General features: G+C 37.7%; 1 protein-coding gene across 1 annotated transcript; it reads right to left on the bottom strand.

Moving 5' to 3' along the window:
* Positions 1-4,272: 4,272 nt before the first annotated feature.
* On the bottom strand, positions 4,273-5,251 carry LOC110113092 (ubiquitin-related modifier 1 homolog). Its single transcript, XM_020845520.2, has 4 exons — positions 5,074-5,251; positions 4,876-4,951; positions 4,707-4,789; positions 4,273-4,614 (listed from the first exon to the last, which is right to left on the bottom strand). Exons 1-4 carry the CDS (start codon positions 5,094-5,096, stop codon positions 4,497-4,499), a joined length of 300 nt encoding a protein of 99 aa, XP_020701179.1. The 5' UTR covers positions 5,097-5,251; the 3' UTR covers positions 4,273-4,496.
* Between the last annotated feature and the right edge of the window lie 22,561 nt (positions 5,252-27,812).

Here is a 27,812-nt window from a genome sequence, read left to right as displayed (position 1 = left end):
TCTATGTTAATCTTTGATCTTCATCCCAGCTGTTCTGTTGTGTGATAGAAAAGTCCCCCTCAAATTTGAGGAAAAACTCTATAAGATGGTGGTGAGACCTGCAATGTTTTATTGTGCTGAATGATGGCCATTAAAAGAGAAGCATAATACTAAGTTAAGTGTTGCAGAGTGAGGATGTTCAAGTGCATGAGTGTCTTTACCCTTAGAGATAGTATATGAAATGAGCATATACGTGAAAAGATTGGAGTACCTCCAGTGGAAGATAAGATTAGAGAGAGTTGTCTTAGATGATTTGATCACATAAAACGGCAGCTGAAGAAATTGTTGTTGTATGATTTCATAACTATTATGTGTCCCATCACATATTATAAGCAGAAAGTTATACAATAATTTTGCAGATACATGCATACGTTGATTCTTTAACTCCCTGCTCCTAAATCAAAAGAAGAGAAAGAAACAAAATCCCATTGTAAATCCTTCACTACTGGCTGAAGAAATTTTGTGACCTCCCCATGGGATGGTTTGAAAATTTTACCAGAAAAAAACTGACTGCAATGCAAATAGTATATGATCAAAGATATAGCGTAAGACACGTCTTTACCCTTTTACTTTTTCCAAGCATGAAAGAGGAAAGAGAAAAGCAAACGCATAGCCAAAAAAAAAAAGTACTGCAGCTTCCGAAGAGATCCAACAAATATGCGTGGAACGTCATCCAAAGATCAACTAGAATGCGCCACGTCACCTCTTGCTCGGTACCGCGGCTCGATGTTGCTCGGTCGCTGCCGCTCGGTACCGCTGACGTGTCATGTTCTGATTGGTCTTCGCACAGAATAATTTCTCTATAGAGCGTCTGCCTATTGCTAGTAAAAGAATTGATGCCTTTTTCCACACGTCTGCAGGTCAATCTGGACGCGTCAGGTCATATGATAAATAGTGCATTGGATGACATGGCGGATCTGAACTAGCCTTCGGACGCGTTCGGACACCTCACAGAATAATCTATCCTTCCATTGAGGGTATCCACATAACAACCGATCCCTTTCACAAGAGCACAGACATGGCACATGCCATCCATTTGATTGGGTGTTACCCCATCTCCATCACTGAAGAAGCTGCACTATACGGGATGCAGTATATATGACTAAGCAAGCCAATCTTAGGTAACCTCCTTATTGACAAAAGATTTAGGTGGGCACCAAGAAGAGAGATAAGGATGAGAGTTAAAAACAGGTTGTGTGACTTGTGTCCATTTTATTCCTCTCTCTCTCTCTCTCTCTCTCTCTCAATGGCTTGCCAAAGGAGAGTTACCCCACAACTGGTTTCCGCTTCTGTTGGTTGGGAGCTTTGTCTATCAACTAAGAGATTTTGATTTTTGAATTTGAAATTTATATATATGATGTGTATGTATGAATTTATCTTAATTGACTTAAAAATCTTAAAAATAAAAAATAAAAGTGCATAAATGTTGAATATATGATTATGTTAAGTAGTTATCATTCAATTGGATTATGTTTCACTTTTATTTACTAAATTTTCCTGCGTTAATCTTTTGAGGTTTTGTGATTCTTTTGCAAAAATCCATCGCTTCAACTTACCTGATCATATTTATTTTCACATGGGATTGCCGATACTTGTTTTTTGAAACACCAATATGTATCCTTAGTTTACAAAAAAGAGCGTTTCAGAATACAGTTTCTTTTCTTGGTACTTTTGAGTCCTAAATTTTCATGAGATACTTTCTCAAACGCCTTCCAACATTGAAAAGTGATTTCTTAGAAGTTACAGATCTTAATTAGTAGATCAAAACAAATACAATAATGTAAAGAGGAGGCAGACCATTGGTATGTTCAAACAAAATATTTAGGAAAGCTTTCATTTCACTGATCATGTTCCAAATTTTATCATGCGAGAACCTCTACAATGTTAGAAAACTATTAAGCCATCATTGCAATTCTCTTTTTTTTCAATAGGAATATATTAATAATTGCATTTAGGCAGGAAAAACAAAGGCCAAAAGCCACAGAACCTTAATGTGGGCTCTATTTATTATTTAAAATTAGTGCATAATAAGGTAGTTTTATAGAAATTGATATGAGCTTTAGCCCATTTGACAACTTTGGCGCTCAATGCATTGTATTACATGAGTTAAACTTAACAATAAAAAATATGGCTAAAATAAGCCAAATGCTAGATTCGGATGCCTTCTAATATAGGTTGGACCTGCCCTACTTATCCCAAACAAGCTTTTTGCTTTGTAAATATAGAATCAAGTGGTCCAAAACAAAGAAGAAACCTGCAGCGTGTTTTCCTCAACACTTACTCTAAATGATTCCAATACAGAGCTCACCCCTGACCCAAAGCTAGCCTAATAAAGGTTACACAGACCAAAATAGAATGTCTTTCTTGTAGTTTAACTAGAACTACTAGTTTGAATCCAGCAATCCTGATCAAATAGCCTTAATAACCTCGTTTTTATGGCATAGCCCGTCAAATCATCCCTTCCTTTCCTTCTCGGCTGTCATCTCTCTAAAGATTCCTCAAGTCCCATCCATTCAATCATCACTCTATCAGCTGCAAAGGAAAAATTATTCTATGCGGACGTCAAACGCCATTCGGAAACTAACTAAAATGCACTACGTCACCCCTGTGCTCGGCACCGCGGCTCGGTACTGCTGATGTGGCACATTCTGGTTGGTCTCAGGATAACATTTTCCGGCTGGTCTCCGCACAGAATAATTTCTCGCTACAAAGAACTTCCATTGATACCATGTACCTACAATTTTAGAGTAAGAGAGGTAGCGCAGCACCCTTACATATTGCTCATTTTCAAGATTCTTATGCAGCAATCCAAACTTCCCTTTGATGCCTCTCTTCCTCTAACATGCCACCACCTCCATTAATCTTCCATCATCATCCATTTACTGCATTGAATACCATCCTCTCTTTCTCATTAGTCTCCAACCTCTCTGTTATGCTCTCTTCTCTCTCACCAATGTTTAAGAGAAAAACATCACCATCATCAATGCCGTAGCATAAACCCTGAATAATAAAAAAAGTTAATCAGGTGAGAGATTCAAATTTGATTCAGATTGACCTCAAACCAACCGATTTATTATTATGTGCGGAGTTTGGAGGGCATCCGGAGACTAATAAAAATGAGCCACGTCACCCTATTGCTGGGTACCCAACTCGGTACCCACACTCGATACCCCTCGGTACCGCTGGGTACCTAGTGCTTAACCGGACGGTCTTCCGTCCGGTGTCCGTACAGAATAATAGCTCCAACCCAACCTGAGTACTGGTCTAATAGAGAATACTGACAGAGCGTGGACTCTGGCCAAACAGGTCAAGATCAGATTGATTTTTAAGCATAAGCCTTCGCATCTTGATCATATGAAGCAAAAACACAGTTGAATAAAGCCTGTTAAATGCCATAACTTTCAAACCCAAGGTTAAATCAAAACAAGGTATTAACATGTTAGTCAAGCTATAAAACATTAGCTATGATTTTGCAACAAAATCAAGACTTAGTTCTCCACTGGTGTACTGAACGAAAGGTTATGTCGTGCACAAGATAACACGATCGCTATGAAAAGATTACCGAACACATTTAGATTTCATTTGGGACGGCTTTCTTACTGCTTAGTAAAGCAGCTTTCTAGTACAAAAAAATTTAATTTTTATGCTAGAAAACTGCTTTAAGCAGCAAGAAAGCCGTCCCAAACGAAGCCTTAATCAAATCCAAGCAAAAAAATTCAAAACCTCAGATATAACACAAACAGAAATATGGATCAATATCTGAATATAATCTGCAGCTTCATCAATTTATTGATAAAGTGCCCTCAAGTTCAAACTTATGTTTCTCCTTCTCATTGGAATTGAGAAGAATCTCTTAAACTAAAATTAAAAACTTTGATGTATGATAAGGTTTAAATACCCATGGACTGGAAATTCAAAGAATTTATGTTAATTTTGTTAGCTAGTTAAACAAACAAAATGCTCAAGTATGAGGAATCATTCTCATGAATATTAGCATAATCAATCGGATTCCTATTCGACAAACCAAAAGGTAATTGGATTTCATTTACTTAACCTAAACCTTAAAAACAATGTGTACGCTTCTGGATAAACATACTAGCCACAGAACAGTACATGTTATCTTAAATGGTAATTTCGAACAAATCACTTCTGTAGACTGTAAATTTCATTAGAATGCAAAAAGCTAAACAAAAACGAAAACTATCCCAAAAGATAAAGGAGAGGAAACTGAGTAGAAATATCATAACCAGCAGAAAAGACACATCGACTTGTATAATTTACTGATTTATTTCAAAAAGTCTACATCAGATGAAAACAAGTTACATATCAGGAAAGTCTCCTGAACTAAAAGTTTCAAGCTTTAATCAACCCACTGTTTTACAATCTCAAGAGATTAGATAAATGCTGATCAGGAACTCTTAACATTTAAACATACACTAGTCCAGACATCTGAAAAATTACCCGCCATGTAAGGTTGAAATGAATACCACCACATCTTTTTCTTCTAGCTCCGTATCATGACCGCCGCATAATTCCCAATCGCAATCATTAACTAGAACCAGAATGCCAGGCCTCCTACACCAAAAAGATTGGTAGAACTTAGAAAAAACATAGGGATCTGACTATCCTTAATAAACACTGCAAAACTTAAAGATGAACGAACATACACGGAGTCCCCTTTCATGAACATTTCTGGCCTTTCTTTAATCAAACTAGTCCGAACCCAAGACAACAGATCACGCAATGTTAACTGCCAATGTATTTGAGGATTGAGAATAAATTAAATACTGGAGATAGGAAATCCAGCTTGAAGCACTGCACGGGATAAAAAATTACCTTCCCGTTTTCAACGTTAGGAGTAACATCAACATGATGGATTTTTACAGATTGGCAAAGAAGATCGAGGCCGCCGCTACATAAGAAAAGGAATAATTCAGACGCAATAACTTGGATCTTCAGGAATAGACGAGTAGTTTTCAGGAAAACGTCCAGAAAAAAAAAACCACAAAAATAGAAGTGGAGAGAAATGACTACCCAAACTCAAGCGTAAGTCGCATCTCCGCTTTATCAATACAGTCGATCAGATCAATAGCGTAGGCGCAGAGAAGAAAAACGAACTGCTGGAGACGCAAAAACACAAACCCTAGGCCGCGATGCGCTTCTTCTACTTTTGCCTAGTTATCAAATTTCTTTGAGATCGATCTCTCTCTCTCTCTCTCTCTCTCTATATATATATATACACACAAAAATGAATAAATTTTTTTAAATTTTTAAATAATTGTATGAAACTCTAATTATAGTTTTTTTTTTAATTGGAGATAAATTTGATGACTTTATTACGCAAAATAATTATAAAAAAGATTATATTAAATTATTAATATAAATTTTAAGAATTGTTCTTAAAATCATAATTGGTAAATATCATATTCTGATATTTTGATTTATTCATGCATAATAATTCTGGTTTAAAATATACTTGCTAGAGCATGGGGTTAGAATAAAAATAATGCACAAATTAATTCAAATTAATTATTTTTGCTGTGTGTCGAAACATTCACGATGGTAGATAGATATAGAGTTTAGCATGCCAATTTTTCATGAAAATTTAATACATATACAGATAAGAGAGAGATGTTCAATTATAAGAGACACCAAGATTTTTAAGGAAAAATCTTCAAAAGGGTAAAAAACATTAGGCATGATCCAGTTAAAATGATTATACAAGTGTTTGTAGTTGATTACAAATTATGTTCTTCCTTGGGGGAAGGCATGACTCAATATAACAAATATACATTAAACATCATACATAACATATTACATGATTGGAGTTGAAAGAATCAAGTGACATGAGCTATATTCTCAAAGGAATGTTGGCATGTTCGTTTGGTCGATAAGATCGTTGTTGGAAAATGGAGGTTGGGGGTATTGTAGTCTGACGATTGAGGCATATGGGACCGTTGTCGGGTAATAGAGGTTGGAGGGATCATTATCAATAGGGGATGGTGGTCAGAGAGATCGTAATTGGCAGACGATAGTGGTTAGAGGAACTATAATCAGGTGACTGAGGTTGTGTAATATCAAAAATCTGCTCCAGGATCGTCCAGGACGATCTGGATCGTCTTGGGACGATCAGTGGAAAGTTTGCTCCAGATTTTGCCCAGTTTTGCTCCAGGTGATTTTTTGTACACATCGTCCAGGCCGATTTGGACATCGTCCAGGCCGATCGGCACTGTAGAAAATATCGGCCTGAGAATAGTTCTGGGAATCGTCCAGGGCGATCGGGACGATCGGTGACTGAGGTTGGAGGGACCATAGTCGAGCAACTGAGGTAGAGAGAATCATTGTCTGATGACAAAGGATTATTATCAGGTGATAGAGGCCGATGAAGAGCGGTGGCCAAAGGGACTGTAGTCGGGCGACATAGGTCAAAGGGATCGTAGTTAAGAAACTAAGGTCAAACAGATCATTCTCTTATGACAAAGGTCAGAGGAATCGTAGTCGGTAGGTAATGAAGGTCGCATGGATTGTAGTCAACCGACGATGATGGTTGAAGGGACCATAGTCAGCAGACAACGGATGTCGAAAGGATCATAATTGGTAGGCGACGATGGTCAAAGGGACCTAGTTGGCAGGTGATAGAGGTCGGAGGGACCGTAGTTGATGGGTGAGGGTGATCGAAGGGATTATAATGGGGGGATACGGTGTAACAGTGGTCAGAGGACCCTAGTCGACAGGCGATGGAGGCTAGATGTACTATAGTCGGTGGGCGATGTAGGTTAAAAGGGACCTTAGTTAGCTAACGATGAAGGTCAGATTCCTCTGGCCTTTGTCAACCCGAAGAGAGTTGGGTACGGGTTGACCTGGAAACACGGGAATGACCCGAAAAAAGCGTTTATTGCTTTGCTTCACGTCATTGACTCGAGTTCACAGCCAGTGAACTGTCGTCGCTGCTTCTGATCAAAATGTTGTAACTTTTGATCCGACGAGAAGAGAACGTCGTCCAAGGAGCAAAGTGAACATCAACAAACGAGCCGGCGAAGGCTCGAGTTCACAGCCAACGAACTCCCATCGTTGCATCCGATCAAAATGTTGTAACTTCCGATCCTACGGGAAGAGAACGTCGTCCAAGGAGCAAAGTTGAACAACAATGAAGGAGCCAAACATTGATTCGAGTTCACAACCAGCGAACTCCCGTTGCTGCATCTAATCAAAATGTTGTAACTTTCGATCCAACGGGAAGAGAACGTAGTCCAACGAGCGAAGTCAAACATCAACGAAGCAGCCGGTGAGGGTCGCGAGTTCACATCCAGATGTTGACCCCGTTTTTCGCTCGAGTTCCCTCGAGCACCTCCAATCAACTTAATTGAATTTTGTCAGGTTTAATTCGAGTTCGAGTTGACTCGAATTGAGCCGAATTGGACTCGATCAAATTCAATTGGGTTCGATTAATTTGTTCTGGTCGTGTCGAGCCCGATTCAATTTAAATCAATGGTTATTTTAAGTTTAATTTTATAATTTAATTTCGTTGCGTCGGCTCGGGTTTGAATTGGTTCGAGTCGAGTCAAATTCGGACTCGAAGGTAACCTAATCCTAGCCAATTTCGATCTGATTCAGCTTAATTAAATCCTAGTAATGGCCATTTGACTTTCTAAATATTTTGAGTTTCTCTTCTAAATCAGGAAATCGCATCGACGGCTGCGATCAAACGGGATCCATTTTTCAGCCGAAAGCCCGCTTCGAGATGATCTTCTGTGGCTTGGGCAGGCCTCGAGCAGCGAAGAAAGCTGTTTATGGAATTTTCGGAAGCTGTAGTGCGAGACGACAGAAGGGCGGGCTTCCTCTTTCGACAATGGATTTGATTCACTCAAAACGAAGCCTTCGGCTACGACACTCTCACTCTCGCGCTCCCAAGACTCAGACCGAGGCCGCCCTCTCGATTTTTCTCCAGGATTTGATCTCTCTCTCGGCATACTCTCCCTTCCCCCGGCTCTCTCTCTCTCAGCTCCTTCTTCCCCTCTCACTCTCGGTAGAAGCTCCCAGGCGGGCCGATCCCGAGCTCCCATTCTCGAGCCAGGCGGACGAATCCCGTCGCCCCCTCTCTCTCTCGCTCTCCCTAGTGTTCGCGGAATCCAGCCGACGCCAACGCCCTCCCTCTCTCTCAGTTTTGGTTCGCTCAGCACGTCGCCCCTCTCTGCTTCACACGAGCCAGGACTGACCCGACTTCCCCTGCTCCCACGGCCTGGATTGACCCCGACAGCCCTTCTTCCGAACCCGATCTGCCTCTCCCGACTCCGCACGCCTGGACCCGATTCGGCCGCCCAGACTCCTTGGCCGATTGATTTCCTCCAAGGCCGCAGGTAGCTTCTTTTCCTTTTTTCTTCTTCTTCTCTGTCTTTTTCTTCTTCTTAGCCCTCCTCCTGTATCTTGGCTTCTAATAATTTGTGGAGGGTTTAATGGTTGGGAGGATAAGCCAGTGCAACGTTCATACTATTCCTTTTTTTTTTTTTTTGAGTTTTCTTTATAAAGCTTTGGGGTGTGTATGTCATCACACCTCTGCTTTTTTTTTTTTTTTTTTTTTTTTTTTTTTTAGTGAATGCATCTACTCTTAGCTTGCATAGTTTTTTTTTAGAATCATGAGTTGATCCACATTCCTATCTAATGTGTTGATTTATTATGCTTCTGAGATAGGCGATTAGCTTGTGAATTCACAGTTGTTTTATGGCATTTGATTTAGAGCTTTAGGTGTAAAAATGCATGAAAAGTTATTTTGAGATTTTATCAAGGTGTGCACGCAAAGCGTTCTAGCAAATGCCTTTGAGAAATCCTTAAGATATTTTGTGGGTGATTCATGAAACATGTGGAGCCACTTAACCAAATGTTGTGTGACTATATTTAGGTATAAAAGTTTCACATGTCTTCTTTTATAAGTTTGGGTATGTTTATGTTTGCGAAGTTCGTCCCAAATCTCCCTATTGAAATGGCTAATGCTCTTATGATTACAAATGTTGGTAATGAACTTTTGATAAGTTTCAAATAGCCCTTTTCAAATACCCATCTAAAGCTTTCACGGGGATATGCGATTTCTAGAAGTTTTAGCTTCTATAGTGATTTTCTCCAAGTGATTTCATAAGTTTTCATATGGTTTACACTTTGCTTATGGAGAGCTTTGGTGGCCTTTGAGCGTGTTCTTCGGCAATTTTTCTTTCCAACCAAATGTATGTTTTAGAGAGTAGTGAGGCTTTGGCTTAAGATAAACTTGGCTTTGATTACAACTCATGAATCTTATGTTCGGCATTTTGTTTATGATGAATATTGGTGAATCTTAAGCCTAGGATCGTTGATAAGATTAAATGTTTATAATACATGATTGTTTCGATGGGATATTATTTCTCATAGGGATGTCGAGCATTTGTTTAAAAAAAAAAATCATTCTCATGGAAAATAATTCCTTGTATGTGTTCTTGAGATGGCTTAAGGTTATAAACTTTTCTTTTTTTTTACATAGCCACTATTTCTGGATGAGTCTTTTATAGAATAGACTTCTTGTGAATGTTCTAAAGTACATTTAAAATTTCTTTTGAGAAAGCTTGGGCAGTTTTGGAAGAGATGTATGGGTAGTCGATGAATCGTTTTCTTCTAATAACCTTGTTCTCTCCGATTTTTTTTTTATAAGAAAGGTTGTTTTCCGGATTAAAAAAAAATCTTTTGTTAAAATATGAGGTTTTATTTCGTGGATTTGTGTTACGAACATGATGAATGGATACATTTCTTTCGACACAATTTTGTCACAATTTATGTGGATTATTTTGAACCTTGCTCTCTACGGATTTCAACATCGTTGGCATTTCTTTATGTTTATAAGGCTTTGTGATTCCCTTTCTTTTATGGGTAAAGACGCATGTGTTTTCATTTTTTATCTTATTAAAATAAAAAAAACATGCATCTCCAAAGAGAAGATTTTAATTTTACTTCATTGTGACCTTCTGATTGAGAATGAAATGGTGATGGTTTGTAAGTTCTTTTTTATGTTCATGGAGTAATTGCTTTGACTCCTCTCATAAACGTGTGTTCTATTTTTGTTCATGGTTATGCTTACCTTTTGAAGGCCATATGATTGTTCAGTTGTGATTATACTTGGAATCACTTAGACTTGCTTGCAAGTATGTACAATAATACATGTGTACTTAGTAATAATGGTTCTTACACGTTTGTTATAAATCGTTAAAGATCATAAAAGATTGTCTTCTTTACCGGAATATGCATACAAAGTATTGATGATAATTATTGCTAAGCCATGAATAGTTTCCTCACATGTAAAATCTACGTTCGGTCATGGTTTGAATGGCATGATAATTGTATTCATGAAAAGGTCATGAGAGACCATGAGGGGTGAAATTATTTGCTGCTAAGGTTTGCATGTGCTTTATTTCTTTTATGCTCCAAGTAAGCTTATGGTCTTTGAGTAGTATTTGCTGGAATATTTACATGGCTTTAGTGATCTGTTGTTGAGTGAAAATTTGCTAAGTTATGAAAAGGGAAATCATTGGAATTTATATTCATGCTATTTTTCATCTACCTTTGCAAAGACGAAGTGGAACAAAATGAAATCTTTTTTTTTCTTTAAGCACTTATACATCTTGTGAAGCATAAAATTTGGATATAAATTTGTGGTCTTTCAATCACGGTCCTTTGATTCATGATCTTGAGTCATGATCTTGCTTGTGAGGTTGGCATGCGAAGTTTCTTTACACATAGAGTTTCGCATTGAGTTTTGGGATTCAAAGTTTTATATGAACGGTAATTGATGGTTATATTGAGTTTAACCAACGCATCTCTTTTGGATTATTATGACAAAACGTGAGTAGATTTGTTTGGGCCAAATTTTACTTTATAAAGTGATCGTTTGAACCATGTTATCGTATGAAAATCTTATATTGTCATTGCTTATGAGAAAATTGTTGAGCTTTGTAGTCGCTAAACAACGTCATAAATTTGACATTGAGTTATGAGTAGATTTTGTTAAACAATTCAAGTTTGGAATGTTTTGACTACACTTTGGCATATTAGTTTGAAATGCAATAGTTTAATACCACATTTTATCTTGCGTTAAACATCCCTAATAAGCTTTTTCTAGATTTGTGTTGTAATGAGACTCTTTCCTTGTTATTTTGGTAATGATCTTAGTTAAACCATATAGATGTGATTATTAACAATGAGTATTTGGAAGCTTTTTTGAACATGATATTGTCTCTTTGCATTTCATATAAATGATTTGAATAAGTTTAGAATATCTTCTTATAAAATTGAGTAATGTTTCCATTTAATTTGTGTGAGATGTTGTAGTTGTTTTATGTGTCGTCGCTTGTTGTGACATTGAATTTCTTTTAAAGAGTCTTACGAGTTGTCTTATATTTAGAGAGTTTTTGTGAACGCTTCTTTTTTTGCTTTTATTGGGGTTTTCTTATGGGTCGCTTTGTGTTATCAATTTGAAAAGTCGCTTTTGATTGAAGGATGACTTGTTTTGCTTTGGTTGAAATGATTTATAGTGGCTGTGAATTTGTTTTATGCGACGAATTTTATGGGTGCTTTACAATGAGAAGTTTTCTTTATAAAATTTTCTCGTTGGAAAGCTGTGTTTCCTACCCCACTCCAAATGAAAGGAGACACTTGGTTAGTGGTTGTGTGGGTAGAATTTTGTGTCAAAATAGGGGATTTTGGTAAAAGTATTTGGTAGAGTTTTGTGCCAAACAAAATGAAAAGAGAAAGAGATTTTAGTAGATAACGTTTGGGGGGTTTTGTAGTAGTTTATGTAGCGGTTCCTATAAATCATTTTGAGGTCTATAATTTTGTAGGTTGAGCTTGTGTAGCAAGATCCCTTAGTGTCTTTCAAGAATAGCTAGTGCTTTCTTATTAGAATTAGAGTTTTCTTAATGTTTCTTCCTAAAAGAATGAGTTTAGGAGATTTTGAAATTTTGGGAAATTTATGTTGATAAATGTTTAGTATCTTTTAATAGCTTCTTTGATTAGTCTCTACTTGCTTAGATTTTCTCCCCTTTAGTATTAGTTCCTATAAAAAGAGAATTGTTGGGTGAATTTAAACATATAGAATTTCTAGATTTTAGATTGAGTTTTAGAGGTTAGTTTCCCTTAGTTGTTGTAGGCTTGGTTTAGAAAGTCTTTGTGAGTAGAGGTGTCGAAAACGTATCAAGTGTCTTGTTTGGAGTGGGAATAGCAAAGGGCATTGTTGATATTATAGGATGCATTTGACTGCTACGAAATGTATCCAATAACAACAATGCCTACACCCCTTTTCACATCGGATTTTCGTTCTTTTTTTTTCTTTTCATTGCGTTTAGTCGTGTTTTACTTCGTCCGTTAGTTTTCTTTGCTACTTTTTCTGCATCTTGGTACAACACACCTACAAATTGAAGAGAACCCAAAAGACATATGACTCAACAAATAACAAAAGGTACGTTCATTTTTTTACTGCATTTTTTTCTTTATATATTATTTTATAGACTGACTTCTAATACCTGTCTTCTTCTATGTCGTGCGAGGTACCTTTTGGAAGCAATGGACAAGGAGCACTTGGAGTGGAGCTAGGACAATGGGATCCAGCATCGTTCGTTCCACTCAATCTCGTAGGGGCGCTTACGGGCGGAACCACCGGGTTCTAGCCCCGTGCTGTAAGCTTTCTAAAACTTAGAAAAAAACCTTTAGGGGCCTAGATGTGTTGTCGCCTCCTCACCCTTAGGGCCTTGTAGAAACTTCAATTATATTTGGATTGCTTCTTTTTCTTATTTAGATCCTAAAACCATGTGACATTCCGTATAGAAGTCTTAGGAATTAGAAAAGAACACATGTTTTACCCTACAACATTAGGACACTTAAGGACAAAATTAAGGACCGAGTCTTAGAAATATAGACTTAGGATGCATGCTCCCTATAGGGTAGATACTTAAAACTAAACTTAGTGACACGTTTTCCTAGGTTTGGCTTTCTTTTAATCTACTAATAATCAACTAACTAATTCTAATCTAATTCTTTAAAATTCGTTAAAACATTTAATTCCTAATCAATTGATTATTAACATTTATAATTGTTAAATTCAAAATCTAAAACATAAACCCAAATCTAATGCCTATAATTTCAATAATTGATTCCAATAACCTAATCTAAAATCTAAAGAGTGCTAGACTACTTAGGAGATTAAAATACAAGACTAAACTACACTTAGGATAAGAGATTTATAAAGGCAAACTCTATAATAATCTGTTAAAAATAACCAACAATCCCTTTAATACAAACAAACCGCCTAAAGTGAAGTTATTGATGGAACTACTCCGGGCTGCGGGGCTAAGTGTCCTAAGCAGGCTGGTTCCTCGTGCCTGGTGTCACAACGCACGAATGATCTAAGACAAATCATAAAAATTAAAATCAATTGCTTAATTCAAAAAACGATAAAATTAAATTAACTTTCTTTTTAAAAAACTAAAATAATAACAAGTTAATTATCGCTGGTAAACCCAGGCCTACGAGGCTATTAAGTTAGCCCCAAGGAGGGTGAAATAAACCTCACGGCCTCGGTGTGAAACAAAGGTGATTAATAAATAATAAACATAATAAAAATACTTAAAATCAACCTAAATATTAAGATTTAATTTTAACTAAATCCCTTACCTCTTTCAACAAAATAAAAATCAACATTCTAACTAATCAATCCTATATAGGACCTACCAAAACCACACAGCCACACACACATTAGATGAGTTTTGTAGGACACGACTATTAGCTTTAGTTAGGCTGTTGTTCTGTTTTACTTTTCTCTGCCTTGTTGTGACGCTTTGCATGTGACCTGTGTGCTGGTTGTTTTTTTGCTACCTGTTGTAGCTTTTCTCTGCTGTGTTGTTTTCTGTACTCTTTTTTTTTCTTTCTGCACTGTGGTTGTGAGCGTTAGAATACCATAGGTTAGGCACGCTCTTTTATACTAATGCTGTCTTCCTGCAGGTGCCGTGCTCATATAATGCTGCTAAAGGGGCTAAAAATTAATAAATAATATATAAACTGCTTTAGGTACCTGCTTCAGCTGCTTAGCCCCCAATAATCAGAGCAGGCCAAGTATTGATGTGCGCATTTTAATTTACATATATAACTGCTTGGATGAATTTTTTTATTATAATGCTTAGGATTAACCCTGCAGGAGAGTCTAGATTTTCTTTTTTATATGTAGTATTTGATAGTAAATGTTGTGAAAATTTAAAATAAGGCATTTTTAAGGAGAAAGGAATCCAAAGGGAAAAGTAAACCCCTACAGGGGGTTTCCTTTTTCATTTGGATATCTTTTTGGAGCACTCACTACGAGGAGTCCAAAGGGAAAAGTAAACCTACAGGGGTTTCCTTTTTCATTTGGATATCCTTTTGGGAAGAGTCACTACGAGGAGCCGAAGAGATCGAAGACGATCCAAAGACGAATCAAGGAGAGAAGAAGAAGACTGAAAGAATATAAAATGCCTTATTTTAAAGATTTGCGTCCTTCCGGGTTGTTGTCGGTGGAGCCCGGCCACCTTTACTTACTGTACTCGTGATGTAATATTGTAATGGCACTTGCCATGGCATCTTTTTCGTGGATTTTGTTTTCTGTGTTGTGATTTACTTACTTGTTGCGCAGTAAGAACCGGCATGCTTTTTATAGGTTTCTTTTTGCATGTGCTTGTGTCTGACCGTTAGGCTCTTTAGGATAAAATTTTCTACTCGTAATTATTAATAAAATTAAGATTAACTCACATAGAACATAACGACTCTAGGGAATAGCCGGAATCGTCGCGGGGTGGCATACATGCATTCTCTCACCTCTAGACAAATTTCCCCGCCTGCGGGTAGAGTCCGGATAATCTGGCCTATGAGGATGAAGTGCCGGACCGGGGGAATTTAGTCATTCAAAATTATTTTATAAGCGCCTTTTTTAAAATTCATACATATATCTGATTGGAGACTTTAACCAGCATAAATTGCATTAGTAACTAATTAAAATAAAGATTTAATTGGCATAGTTTAGGAGCATTTACACTTCATAAGTGTGGGGATCCTAAGGAAATTTCTCTAGTTTGTCGATCCAAATTTAAGTGTCTAAACTACCCCATCTTCATACAGACTGGACAGCATGGATTTTATACGATTAGGTGGGTTTTAGCTGGTTCCTTTTGTCAGACAGAGGTAAGTCCAGATTGCATTAGCTAGGTCGTAGATGTAGTTGTTTGTGTAACAGCACTACATCTTTATAAGATTTAGGATCTAAAGGTGAGTGGTACAAGGTGTACCACTATACACTTATTGGTGGGTAAGTTCTCCATTCTTTCCGGAGACTATAAACCCTACCCATCTGCGTCACACAGATGACGCCATTCCTCTTTCTCTCGTGCTTGTTTGAGATGCTTTGCTCTCTTCTTTTTCTCCAGTTTTCACCTCTCCCTAGCCCGGCCGGATGTTGATCTGACACGCATGATTTGATTGACAAAGTTGGGACATTCTTCTTTGATTAGGAAAGCCGCTAGAGTTCACCCTTTACACCTAAACCCATTAGAGAAGATAATCCAACATCCTTAATCGAGAGTTTTCCTAAGTCAAGGCTTAGGATGTAATTAACTACGGGGGCTTGCGCCCGTAGGAAACCGATCCCCACAATCAAATAAACCCTATTCGGTGCTGATGTATCGAATAGGGGAAATCTCGTGAATTTTGGGTTATAGATATTATTATCCATCGAGGTTGGTAGGTGAAAGCCACTATCCTCCATGGCTAATCGTATCTATAACTCCATCTGCTCTTCCATCGGCCTGCTTGTGTCGATTGTAAAGGCCTACGACCATTTTGTCCTATGGGATAGTGTGATCGTATTCTTTACATTCGAATTCACACGAGCGGAATCCTTTCGGAGACCCACACCAGAGAACTCCCGTTACTGCATCCAATCAAAATGTTGTAACTTCCGATCCGACATGAAGAGAACGTCGTCCAGGAGCGAAGTCGAACAGCGACGATGGTGCCGGCGAGGAAGCGAGGGTGCGAGTGAACTCCCGTCGTTGCTTCGGTGCTTCCGATCATAATGTTGTAACTTCCGATCCCACGGGAAGAACGTCGTCAGCCAGGAGCGAAGTCGAACAACAACAAAGGTGCCAAACTCGTTTACGGGTCGGGTCGGGTTGACCCGAACTTGAAGCCGGTCGGGTTTAGGTTCTAAAAATCGACCCGTTTGTAAAAACGGGTCGGGTTGACCTGAACCCGAATAGTGCCAGCTCAGTTCTGAACCTGACCCGTGACCCGAAATTGACACCCCTATAAAACGTGTACTTTTATTAATGACTTGATTGCCCAAAGTCAAAATCGCCAGTTAAAAAGAAAGTTCATGCTAGAGTGACTGATTCAATTCATTATTATAATATTTATAGAAGATTCTTTAAAGCAAGTTAAGATTTTTATTATATTATTAACAATTTGCAATCAATCACAAACTTCAACACAAAATCCAATTATATGAGAGCTATATATCAATAAACTTATAATGAGCTACCATATTTTAAAATTACATCCTCAAGAAAATAAATTCATCAAGCCTTACAAGTTGCATATAATTTAATAATTTAATTTAATTTAATTTTAAAAAAAGAACAAGAATATGCTCTCCTCATCAAAAGATAACGAATATTTTAATATACTTCATAATAAATACAATATATATCTAATCCATAAAAAGTCAAATAATAGCTTGAGCCAAAAACAATTTCGTCTAACATGCAAAACATCATAATAAAAGAAATATACAGGTAAAACAATAGGTGATTATGACAATATTAATTTAGACCAAGTGACATGAATAAATAAAGATGAGTTGAAAGGATAAACAAGGAATATTGGACATAATATGTAACATCAAACTTCACAACAATCTTCATAATAAAATTAATATTATGACAATATAATATTATGCATTAGAATATATATATATATAACTATTTAGAGGCGAATACAAAATCAAAATCCTGATAACAGTTAAAAATAAAACATCAGTCATACATAAGAAAAAGATCGTGCATCCCATTTATATTTCTCATTTCCTTATTCTACACTTAGGATGTCAATTAGGCAAAAATTAATCATTGTCTTCCTATTAATAATAGAGAATTCATTTATAAAAATTAAGATGATAAGTCAATCTATAGATAAAATTATCTATTATTTTAATTTTACCTATCTTAGTCGAGCTTCTTGATGGTGAATGTTATCCTTGATAATTTTGCATGAATTGTCCATCTAACTTCGAAGTGTTTGCACATCCTCCTTAAGTCTTGCAACTCAAGCAAATGCACTGCTACCTAGAGTTGGGCGAATTATTGCGTCCGGTCACCGGATGTCCATACATCCAATCCGGTGAAGCCACGTCACTCAAATACACTGGGTCCCGGTGTATTTTGGTGACGTGGCGACACCGGATTGGTGTCCGGACGAATCCAGACACCGGACACAATATTTTGTCCTTGAGTTGAGGTACATTGAGGAGAAACACCTAGTTGGAGTGACTCCAAACCCTTATGTTCATACTCTCTAAGATATTCAGGTCCCATGATTGTCTTGAAGACTCTCTCATTGACCGCTAAATTTTTTTAACCTAGGTTACTCAGTTGTAAACCAGTGCTTAGGATATTAGGGATGCTCGATGTGATGAATTGATCGAAAGATAAGATTTATGAATGATAAAATTGGGGGTCATAACCACCGCCAATACCACCTTATGATGTGGTTTTCATACCACAGCCACCAAGCGCTACGAAAAACCAACGTTTTTTATAGTGATAGCAAGCGAGTCTAATTATTATTTGTCTGCTAGGTGAAACTTCAAGCTAGTTTTTTTATAAAAGTTGAGAATTTTTTATGAGTTTACTGGCGATTGCCATTCCTCAGCATGCAAGTAATATGGACAACTAATCAAGATTTTTGAAAGAATAGCTTAGAAGAGCCGGAGACTAAATCAATATCTTCTTCAAAAAATGAATGTATACAACTTCAATCTACTTCAACAACTACAATAACTAACCTAAACACAAACGAATTTAAACCAATTTATCTGTTTATTAAACCCAATTTAAACCTTTATAATAAATCTAAACAAATATGCATTTACAATAGGCATATCAGCTACTATGAAGAAATTTTCGACATCTCCAACAGAGAAGCATTCGTGGTGGGCTCCATCCCAGGTGCATATGTACCTCCATAGGAGAGTAGATATAGTGGTCCACTGGTCCATTGTTTTGACCTTTTAGAGTGTCGGCCCATTTCTTTCATGTGTAAAGTCATGGGCACATTGCTACATTGTCGTGACATCACACCCATGAATTGCTTGAACAGAGTAATTAAAATTATTCAGTTACATTGTCGTGACATCAGACCCTTTCTTTTTACACGCATGTAACTAGTTTCTTTTCATTAATGAAATTGGGCTTTGCCCTAAACTTTTCCAAAAATATATATATATTCAGCTCTCTCCTGGTTCTTTTCAGAAAAATATGATCTTCTTGTTGTAGAAATTAGGGTTATCAATACGACTCGAAAATCTGATACAAATCTAATTAAAAAATTTTGGATTATGGTCAACCCGAGCCGGGTCAGGTTCGGATTAGGGATTTCGACCCGTTTGTGAAATTAGGTCAGGTTCAGATTGACCAAAAAACCTAAAATCAACCTGGTTTGACCTGTTTTAATTGATTTAGGAGGGTTTTAGAAGACTGTTATGAAATAAGCAAATGTTATTTCAAAAAATAATAATAAGTCATATTGTCCAAACTGAACTAAGCTTGATTATTTAAATTGATTGAAGTAAATTTTACATTTATTTGATTTAGTTTTAAATAAATCTAATTAAATAAAAATATTTTAGTAACATATAAAAGAAGTGGGTCAGGGTCAGTTTGACCCGGATCTAAAGCGGGTCGGATTCGATTCGCGTCGGGTTAAAAAGTGTCAGGTCATAGTCAGGTTCGACCCAAAACTAGCTTTTGACAGCCCTAATCGAAATATATTTCTTTGTGTTTTTTTTTTTATTGTTGAAATCAAATCTCTTGAATCTTATGCTATTCATAGAGTGGCATCTAAATGATATCATAAATTAGGGTGATTTATGTACATATCATAATTTTTTTTAGATATTTATATATATAATATTTAACTTTTACATTTAATTATATATTATTGATATTTCTAAAACATGTAAAAATATCACTGACTTTAACTTTTTTAAAGTAAAAATATATCATTTACATCTCAAAGAGATATAGAAGTCCATGTAAAAATTTAAATGTTAAATATGTAAATACATAAGAGTTTTATGGTATGTATGTAATTCTCCTTATAAATTATAAAGCATATAAAATAGGTTTTTTTAGTGGTTTAAAGTTTACAGGATACTCATAAAGAAAAAAATGATATGTCAGATCAAATAAGGAAACAAATAAGTATAGTGTTACTGTTAGCTTTCTTGCCTCAGACAAATCGCGGAGAGAGCAGTTGAGGAAAGTAAAACTATTCTTTGTTATATGAAACGGAGGAGATACAGATACGTATATATAGAGAAAACGAAAATACATGCTGAACCTAAGGTACAGTTTAATAAAACTAATCCGGTTTAGATGCCGGTTTACATGACTGGTTTAACACCCCCTTGCAAACTGATGAGGTGTGGGGCGAGATCAGTTTGTGGGCGAGATGCCGGAATCGAATGGTGGATAGTGCTTTTGTAAAGATATCCGCGAGTTGATCCTTGGTGGAGATATGATGGACTTGAATGGACTTGTTCTTTATGCATTCCCGGATGTAGTGGCAATCTACTTCAATATGTTTGGTTCGGGCGTGGAAGACCGGGTTATTAGCAAGGGCGATCGCGGATGTATTGTCACAGAAGAGCTGAGTGGGATTGGTTTGTGGACGGCCGAGTTCTTGAAGGAGTTGGCGAGTCCAAGTGAGATCGACTGCGGCGGCGGCCAAAGCGCGATATTCTGCTTCGGTGGACGAGCGAGCAATGGTGCTTTGTTTCTTGACACACCAATTTACAGGGGAGCGACCGAGGAAAGTGCAGTAGCCCGTAGTGGATTTCCGATCATGTTGATCGCCGGCCCAGTCCGAATCTACAAAAGAAGTTAAAGTAAATGAGTTGCCGGAAAGAGGTAAGCCGTAGTTAATTGTGCCTTTGATGTAGCGGAGAATGCGTTTGACGGCGTCGAAGTTAATGTCGGTCGGTTGATGCATGAATTGGCAAGCTTTGTTGACGGCATAGGTTATGTCGGGGCGAGTAAGTGTGAGGTACTGGAGGGATCCTACGAGCTGTCGATATAATAAAGGATCAAAGAAAGGTTTTGAAATTTGAGGAGAAATGTGAGACTTAGCTGTTATAGGTGTCGCCGTAGGCTTGCAGTTAGTCATTCCAGCACGTTGGAGGATGCTGGTTGCATACCGACTTTGGTGAAGAAGTAGTCCGTCTGGTTGAGGAATGGCAGTGATGCCGAGGAATTGAGATAGCTGTCCAAGGTAGCGTGTGTTGAAGCGGTTGTGAAGGTTGTTGAGGAGGGTTTGGACGGCTGCCTTGTTATTACCTGTAACTATAAGATCATCAACGTAAATCAGAAAATAAATTTGAATGTTCGTTTGCTGACAGATCATTAGGGAGGGGTCGGAGTGACTAGTGCGGAAGCCTTGGGTGTGAAGAAATCCGGTTAAGGTGGCGAACCATTGGCGCGGGGATTGCTTGAGACCGTACAAAGCTTTGTTAAGCTTGCAAACGTGATTTGGATGAGTAGACTGAGATTGGCTGATTTGAGGTGTGGTGTAGGTGGTATGCAGGTGCTGGACTTGAGGAGATAGAAGTGAGGAGGGGACAAGGAGTAGAGGCGGAATGGTGGATGAAGCGTTTGAGTTTGGAATGGTGGAAGAATTTTGATGGTAGGGAAAGATTTGTTCGTTGAAAACGACATGGCGAGAGGTATAAATGTGATTTGTGACGGGATCGAGACATAGGTATCCTTTTTGGGTAGGAGGGTATCCGATGAATACGCATGGCTTGGAGAATGATTCAAGTTTCGATTTGGCATAGGGCCGTAGCCACGGGTAACACAAGCAGCCGAAGATTTTAAGGTGGTCGTAGGATGGTGGTATGCGGAAGAGTGATTCGTAGGGTGTTTTGTTTTCCAGAGTGCGAGTGGGGAGGCGGTTGATGATATGGATGGCGGTATGAAGGGCATGAGTCCACAAGGTTTGCGGAGCCTTGGAGTGAATTAGAAGGCTCCGAATAGTTTCCAAGATGTGGCGATTTTTCCTTTCGGCGATACCGTTTTGGGAGGGCGTGTGAGGGCACGAGTATTGGTGTCGCATTCCGGAGTTTTTGCAGAATTGGTTAAAAGAATTGTTGATGAACTCGCCACCTCCGTCGGTTCTTAAAGTTTTAATATGTTTGTTGAATTGACAACGAATCATATTATAAAATTCTTGAAATTTAGCGAAGACATCAGATTTTTGAATAAGCGGGTACACCCAACAATATTTAGTGTGCTCATCAATAAATGTAACGAAATAGCGAAATCCATTTAAAGAAATCGTGGGGGAAGGGCCCCAAACATCTGAGTGAACAATCTCGAAAGGTGCAACAGTAACAGAAAAAGAAATTGATGATGGTAAGCGATGGCTTTTTGCTAGATTACAAGTATTACAGTATTTAGATGTAATTTTAGAACTAATGGTTGAATGTAGTTGGGCGAGACGTTGAAGTTTGCGCGTGTCCGGGTGACCGAGACGACCGTGCCAAAGATCGGGAACCGATTGAACGGAGAGGAGAGCGAGATTGGCGGGCGAAGTGGACGACGAGATGGAGTAAAGACCATTATGGCAGGGACCCCGTAGTAGAACCCGTTTGGTCGTCGAATCCTGGATCACATAGCCTTGTGAGGAAAAAGAAACTATACAGGCATTATCCCGAGCTAACTGATACACGGAGAGGAGATTAAAAGAAAGGTTGGGAACGTGGTGAAGGTTATTAAGTTGTAAACTACCTGATGGAGTGGGGAGAATGCCAGTACCGGTATTACGAATTGAGAGATTCTGGCCATTACCGAGAGTAACCTGGGAGCTGCCGCGATAAGGTTCGGTGGTGGAAAATTGTGAGGCATCCGAAGTTAAGTGTGTGGATGCGCCGCTGTCCAAGAACCATTCAGATTGGCGAGAACCGTTCGTGGAGCTGAACAGGGCGGGACGAGAAGTGGGTTCTTGATATGTTGTGTCATGGCGATACCAGCATTTCACCGCCGAGTGTCCTTGTTTAGCGCAGATTTGGCAAACAATATTGCGGTTGGCTTGTCTTTCAGGACGGCTGGAGGCAGGATTGGAATTGGTGTTATTTGGGGTGCGATTGGGGTGACGACCGCCGCGAGAGTAGTGACCGCGACCTTGCCCTCGGCCACGGGCAGCGGCTAAAGCAGTGGGATTATCGGTAAGTTGCAGCTGCTGCATAGCTTTGGATGCCTCTTGGGCGAGATTGACTTCCTCGCTACAAAGAAGAGTGTAGAGGTCGTCAAGGGTGATGGGTTGGAGGTTAGTACGGATTGCGGTTTTGAAGGCTTGGTAGGTTGCGGGGAGGCCGTTTAGAGTGTAAAGAATAACGTCTTCAGGATCAAGAGTGCTGCCGGCGGCGGAGATGGCATCGACTTTCGACTTCACGGTGAGAAGATATTGAGACATAGTTTGATCTCCTTTGGTGAGATTGTGTAGTTCATTCTTTAACTGAATGATGCGAGAACGATTTGAGGCTTGGAGGCGATGAGTTAAGGTGGCCCAAATGTCTGCGTAGTGAGTTAAGGAAAGAACGTACGGTAGGATGGACGGGGTGATTATGGAGAAAAGAGCGGCGGCAAGATTTTGGTCGAGGAGTTGCCAGGCTTCGCGGGAAGAGGCAGTCGAAGTTTCTTGCGGTGGCTTTGGGAAAGATCCATCAAGAAATCCTTGGAATCCGTTGGCGGTAAAGATTTTCTCGACTTGGGAGCGCCACAGCGGGTAGTTTTCGGAGGTGAGAGGGTTGGCGACAAGATTTTTGATATTGCTGAGAACGAATTTTAGCTGGGGAGGTATCGTTATTACAGGCGGTGATTGATGTATGGTGGTAGATGAGGTGGAGGAGTCGGCCATTAGCAAGAAGAGAGATAGAACACGGGAAAGAAAAAGAAACAAAAGAAAGAAGGAGACGAGACTTATCTGTGCTCTGATACCATGTTAGCTTTCTTGCCTCAGACAAATCGCAGAGAGAGCAGTTGAGGAAAGTAAAACTATTCTTTGTTATATGAAACGGAGGAGATACAGATACGTATATATAAAGAAAACGAAAATACATGCTGAACCTAAGATACAGTTTAATAAAACTAATCCGGTTTAGATGCCGGTTTACATGACTGGTTTAACAGTTACAACATTGATTGATATGCTTGTGCATGACCAATAAAGATGAGGACCAAGGTTTATATTCATATGCTCCATGCACTAAGCAAGTCAATAAATGTCTAATGAGTTTAAAGTGTGAGTTTCATTGATGAGTTATATCTAGAATTTTTAGTTGTTTTATGAATACTTTGGACCACTAGGTGTATATATGTGCAAATAACCTTAAGGAGAAGGCAAGTTTATAGATCCTTTTTGATGAGTTGATGAGATTCTACTTCGGATATCTTGTCAGGTACTTGAGCACCAAGTCGATTCTTTCACTTACAATTCCTCAAATCAAATTTGTACTTAGACAAATAATCTCAAATAAGTCAAATATCATTGGTGGATTTTCTCAATCTCTTTCGCATAAGTTAATGTCATTGAGCAACGCTCTGACAATTAATCTCAGATAGGTCAAACATTCTTAGTGGATTCCCTCGACCTTTTCCACACAAGTTAACGTCATCAAGCAATGCTTTAGAAAACAATATCGGATAGGTCAAACATTCCTTATGGGTCTCCCTCGACCTCTTTCACACAGATTAACGTCATCAAGCAATACTTTGACAAACAACCTCGCATGGGGCCAAACATCCCTTACAAATCTCTCTCAATTGGGGAGGAAAATACCTAAAGCTTCATTAATTTTTCCCAACAACTACATCATACAAGGCCTCTATATATAGAGATGTACAAGGGTGTGGTATCATGCATGAGCAACGTATCCTAAAACTAAATCAATACATAACAAAACTCTTGACGGATAGTATTTTTCTCACTAAGGGAGAAATGGAGCTTGTGTAAGAGTATTGGGTCTTGATCGATGCCATCGATCTTGATCGCTGCCAAAAAACCTCCAACTTATGTGCCCTCTCCCTAAGCCCTAAGGGGATACTTATAGATTTTTCAAGGGGATTAAAGAAAAATTATTTCAGATTTTTTTAAAATTTTCAGAATTTTTCAAATAATTTTGGATAAAAAATAATAATTTTTCCTTTTTTAATTAATAAAAAAGGAAATTTATTATTTATAAAAAGAAAAAAATAATGATATAGTGATGTCGCCGCCATTGTAGCTACTTCTCAAATGTGACAAACTAGAAAAAAATTGCAATATAGGGCGCTTCACGCGCCCCTCATCCATATAAGGCGTGGGACATCCGTCACGCTCATAGATGCCGCATACACCTAGCGGAGGTTGACCGGCCGGCCGGCCAATTTTGCCGTTTGGTCGTGTATGGGCTTGATTTTTAGCCCAGATAGTTCGGTTCAGACATTTTTGATGTTATATCTAAAATTTTTAGTTGTTTGATGAGTACTTTCGGTGACATCACGTATATGTGCAAATTTGTACTTTGAAAAATATAGATTTGCCACATCAACTCACTTGGTTATCTCATCTTATTTTTTTTATGAGCGTCATATACCATGCGTGCATGTATGTACCCACGAGAGAAATTTTACAGGCTCGTTATTTATAAAATGCAAGATTTTAAGTACTTGCATGTTTTTTGTATGTGTAGAGGAATTGAAACACTTGGAGAGGGTAAAGCCAACAATGATTTGATTAATTCACTTCAAATTTGTTGAAAATATATGGTAATTAGAGGTAAGCGATTCAATTAGCTAACCTAATACTGTTCTGCATGTTTAGTTGAGTCAGCATACTCTGCATCTCCCTCAGTTAAATTTAAAGAAATTTGACCTGTCGTGTGAAATAATCAACATTAGCCTCATTCATAGTTGAAGATTGCTTCGATTTGGCTTGTTTAATGAGCGATGCGTGTTGAACAAGTCTTAGTACGACTTGTTTGCCCATGGGATTTGATTAGACCTCAAGAAATAGATAATATATGAGATTTTGAATATAAATTTATATAAATAATGCAAATCGTTTTACTTTTTTCTATATTTATTTTTCCTTAAAAGTCTTGAAGGATTAAGTGATTACTTGAATAATTGAATTGAACTCAATAGAGTGAGATTCACTATAGAAAATGTGTTATTTTCGCAGTATTTGATGGCCTCTATAGATGGTTTTTTCAGGCAGTTTAAGCCGCCGCAGATAGCCACGGTTTAAACCATCACTAAGTTTTAAAATTATTGCGCTAGTTTGTGCAACGGTTTTGAACAGCTACCGATATTTTTGTAGCGGTTATAATCACTATTAATCCTGTTATAGCCCAAATAATATGCTACGAAAGCTTTATTTTTTGATAGTGTGGCAGCCAACGATCTCATGCATTACATAATTTGTTATTCATTTTTTCTTAGCTTTGAATTATCATTAAGATGAACGTAATGAATATATGATTTCCTTGTCCTGTTGACAAGCTAAGAGTATAATCAGATTTCTCACAGTAATTTTTATGATCAATTTCTTGATAGATCTTTGGTTATAAGTATTTCCTATTTATACGTTTTGAGAAAACAAGTAAATAGTACAATGCATTTTGACTAAGCAAATTTGTTTAGTTTACTATAAACAATGCATTAAAAAATTTAATTAATTTTTTTGTGTTTCTTTGAGTGTAAAATGAATTTATATTTTTTTATTTAATCAATAATTTAAACATATACATGCAATATTTTTTTAACAAAATTATTGCACGAGTCACGAGGATGAAGGGGAAGGGGGGGACTAGGAGGAGTATATTTGGGGGAGAACTAGGATGGGTTCACAAGGTGGGGATGGGGATTGTGATGATGTTGTGGTCTCAACAATGAGAAATTATTTTGTGCAGAGGTCAGGCATAGAACGTCGTTTAGAGACCAATCAGAATACACCACGTCAGCGATATCGAGCCGCAATACAGAGCGAAGGGGTGATGTGGCGCATTCTGGTTGGTCTTCGGACGACGTTCAGCATCCCCACAGAATAATTAATCTTCAACAATAGGGTAGAACACTTCTTGCATAATAGAGGGTTAGAGGTGGACTTGATGGCAGAATAAATCAAGAGTCACAAACTGTGCATTTAGAAATCAACTAATTCAAATGAATTTAAAATTATTCAAAAATGAGGTTTTGAGGTATTCTAAATTCCATATAAAAATAATTTATACTTATTCACCTAACATCTAATGGTTGAAAATTAAAACTTAAGTATTTTTATTTTATTTTATAGACCAAATAAGCCAAACCAAACAACCATTGGATGAATATTTCTACTTTCTTGCAAGTGGGTCCTTCGTTAGCTATATAGGCTCCTCACTCTTTCTATGATCAACTTGTAGACGAATGACTCTAATACGTATTTCTTCATGTATAAGGGTGTCAATAAGTGACCCCAGCACGAACCTGGCTCTAAACCTTAGAGTCAGATATAATCGATCATTCTTTAAATTGATGGTTATAGTGAGCATAATAATGAGAAGATTATGTAGAGCTCATTGGCCAAGGCTTTGACTAGCCAAGCGATAACATCCAATGGAGCTCATAGGTGAGGGCATTGGTGGGTCCAATTATTGAAAGAAATCAAATCAACAATCTATGCAAGAGACACAACTCCCCTTGGCCTATTGGTTGAGAGCTTAGGCTTCCAACTAAGAGGTCTAAGGTTCGAGTCCATGTGTATGCGTTGTGTGTGTGAGTTTGCCTTAATTGGCCTAAATGTCCCAAAAAAAAAAACAATCTATGCAAGAGCATGTAGTCTTGATTTAACTCGATGGAAGAAGGGTGATACGGAGATATGTCGAGCTTATCAATAGTTAATAAAATGTTAGATTATATAATAAAATTTAAATTTAAATGTGCAAATATTAATATTTAAGTTGCTATTTATGTAACTTTTTTTATTTCAATTTCTTAATTTTTAAATATTAAGCTTTGTCTTACTTATCCTTTTTTTTTTTGTCTTATCTTACTTCAGTTACTTGTCTAGTTGTCTGTCCACATTGTCTACTGATGTGGCTGTGATATCATTAACAGAGCTTGAGGTAATTTGGAGTTAATTATAGGGTTAAACTTCTGTTAATGCATCCTCGAAGTCAAGATTTTTGAAATCTAACGAGAGAAAAGATTTTGGCCTGCTAATTAGAGCAGAAAATTATTTTTTATGATCATAAATTTATATTACATATATTTAATTTATCACTCATTATTTAAAAAAAAAATCAGATGACAGATCGTTCAATTGATTAGACAGCGAGCCGATATTTTAACTGATTTTTTAAAAAATAATGGAAATAAAACCCCCAACTGCTGCACGATTCGAAACGCTGAATGATTAATTTTGTAAGAAATTAATTGACCAATAAATTTGCT

Source organism: Dendrobium catenatum, unplaced genomic scaffold (genome assembly GCF_001605985.2).
Source record: "Dendrobium catenatum unplaced genomic scaffold, ASM160598v2 fragScaff_scaffold_1470, whole genome shotgun sequence".
Taxonomy (NCBI): domain Eukaryota; kingdom Viridiplantae; phylum Streptophyta; class Magnoliopsida; order Asparagales; family Orchidaceae; genus Dendrobium; species Dendrobium catenatum.
Note: the sequence above shows the minus strand (reverse complement) of the source record. Positions and strands in the feature narration are given on the sequence as shown.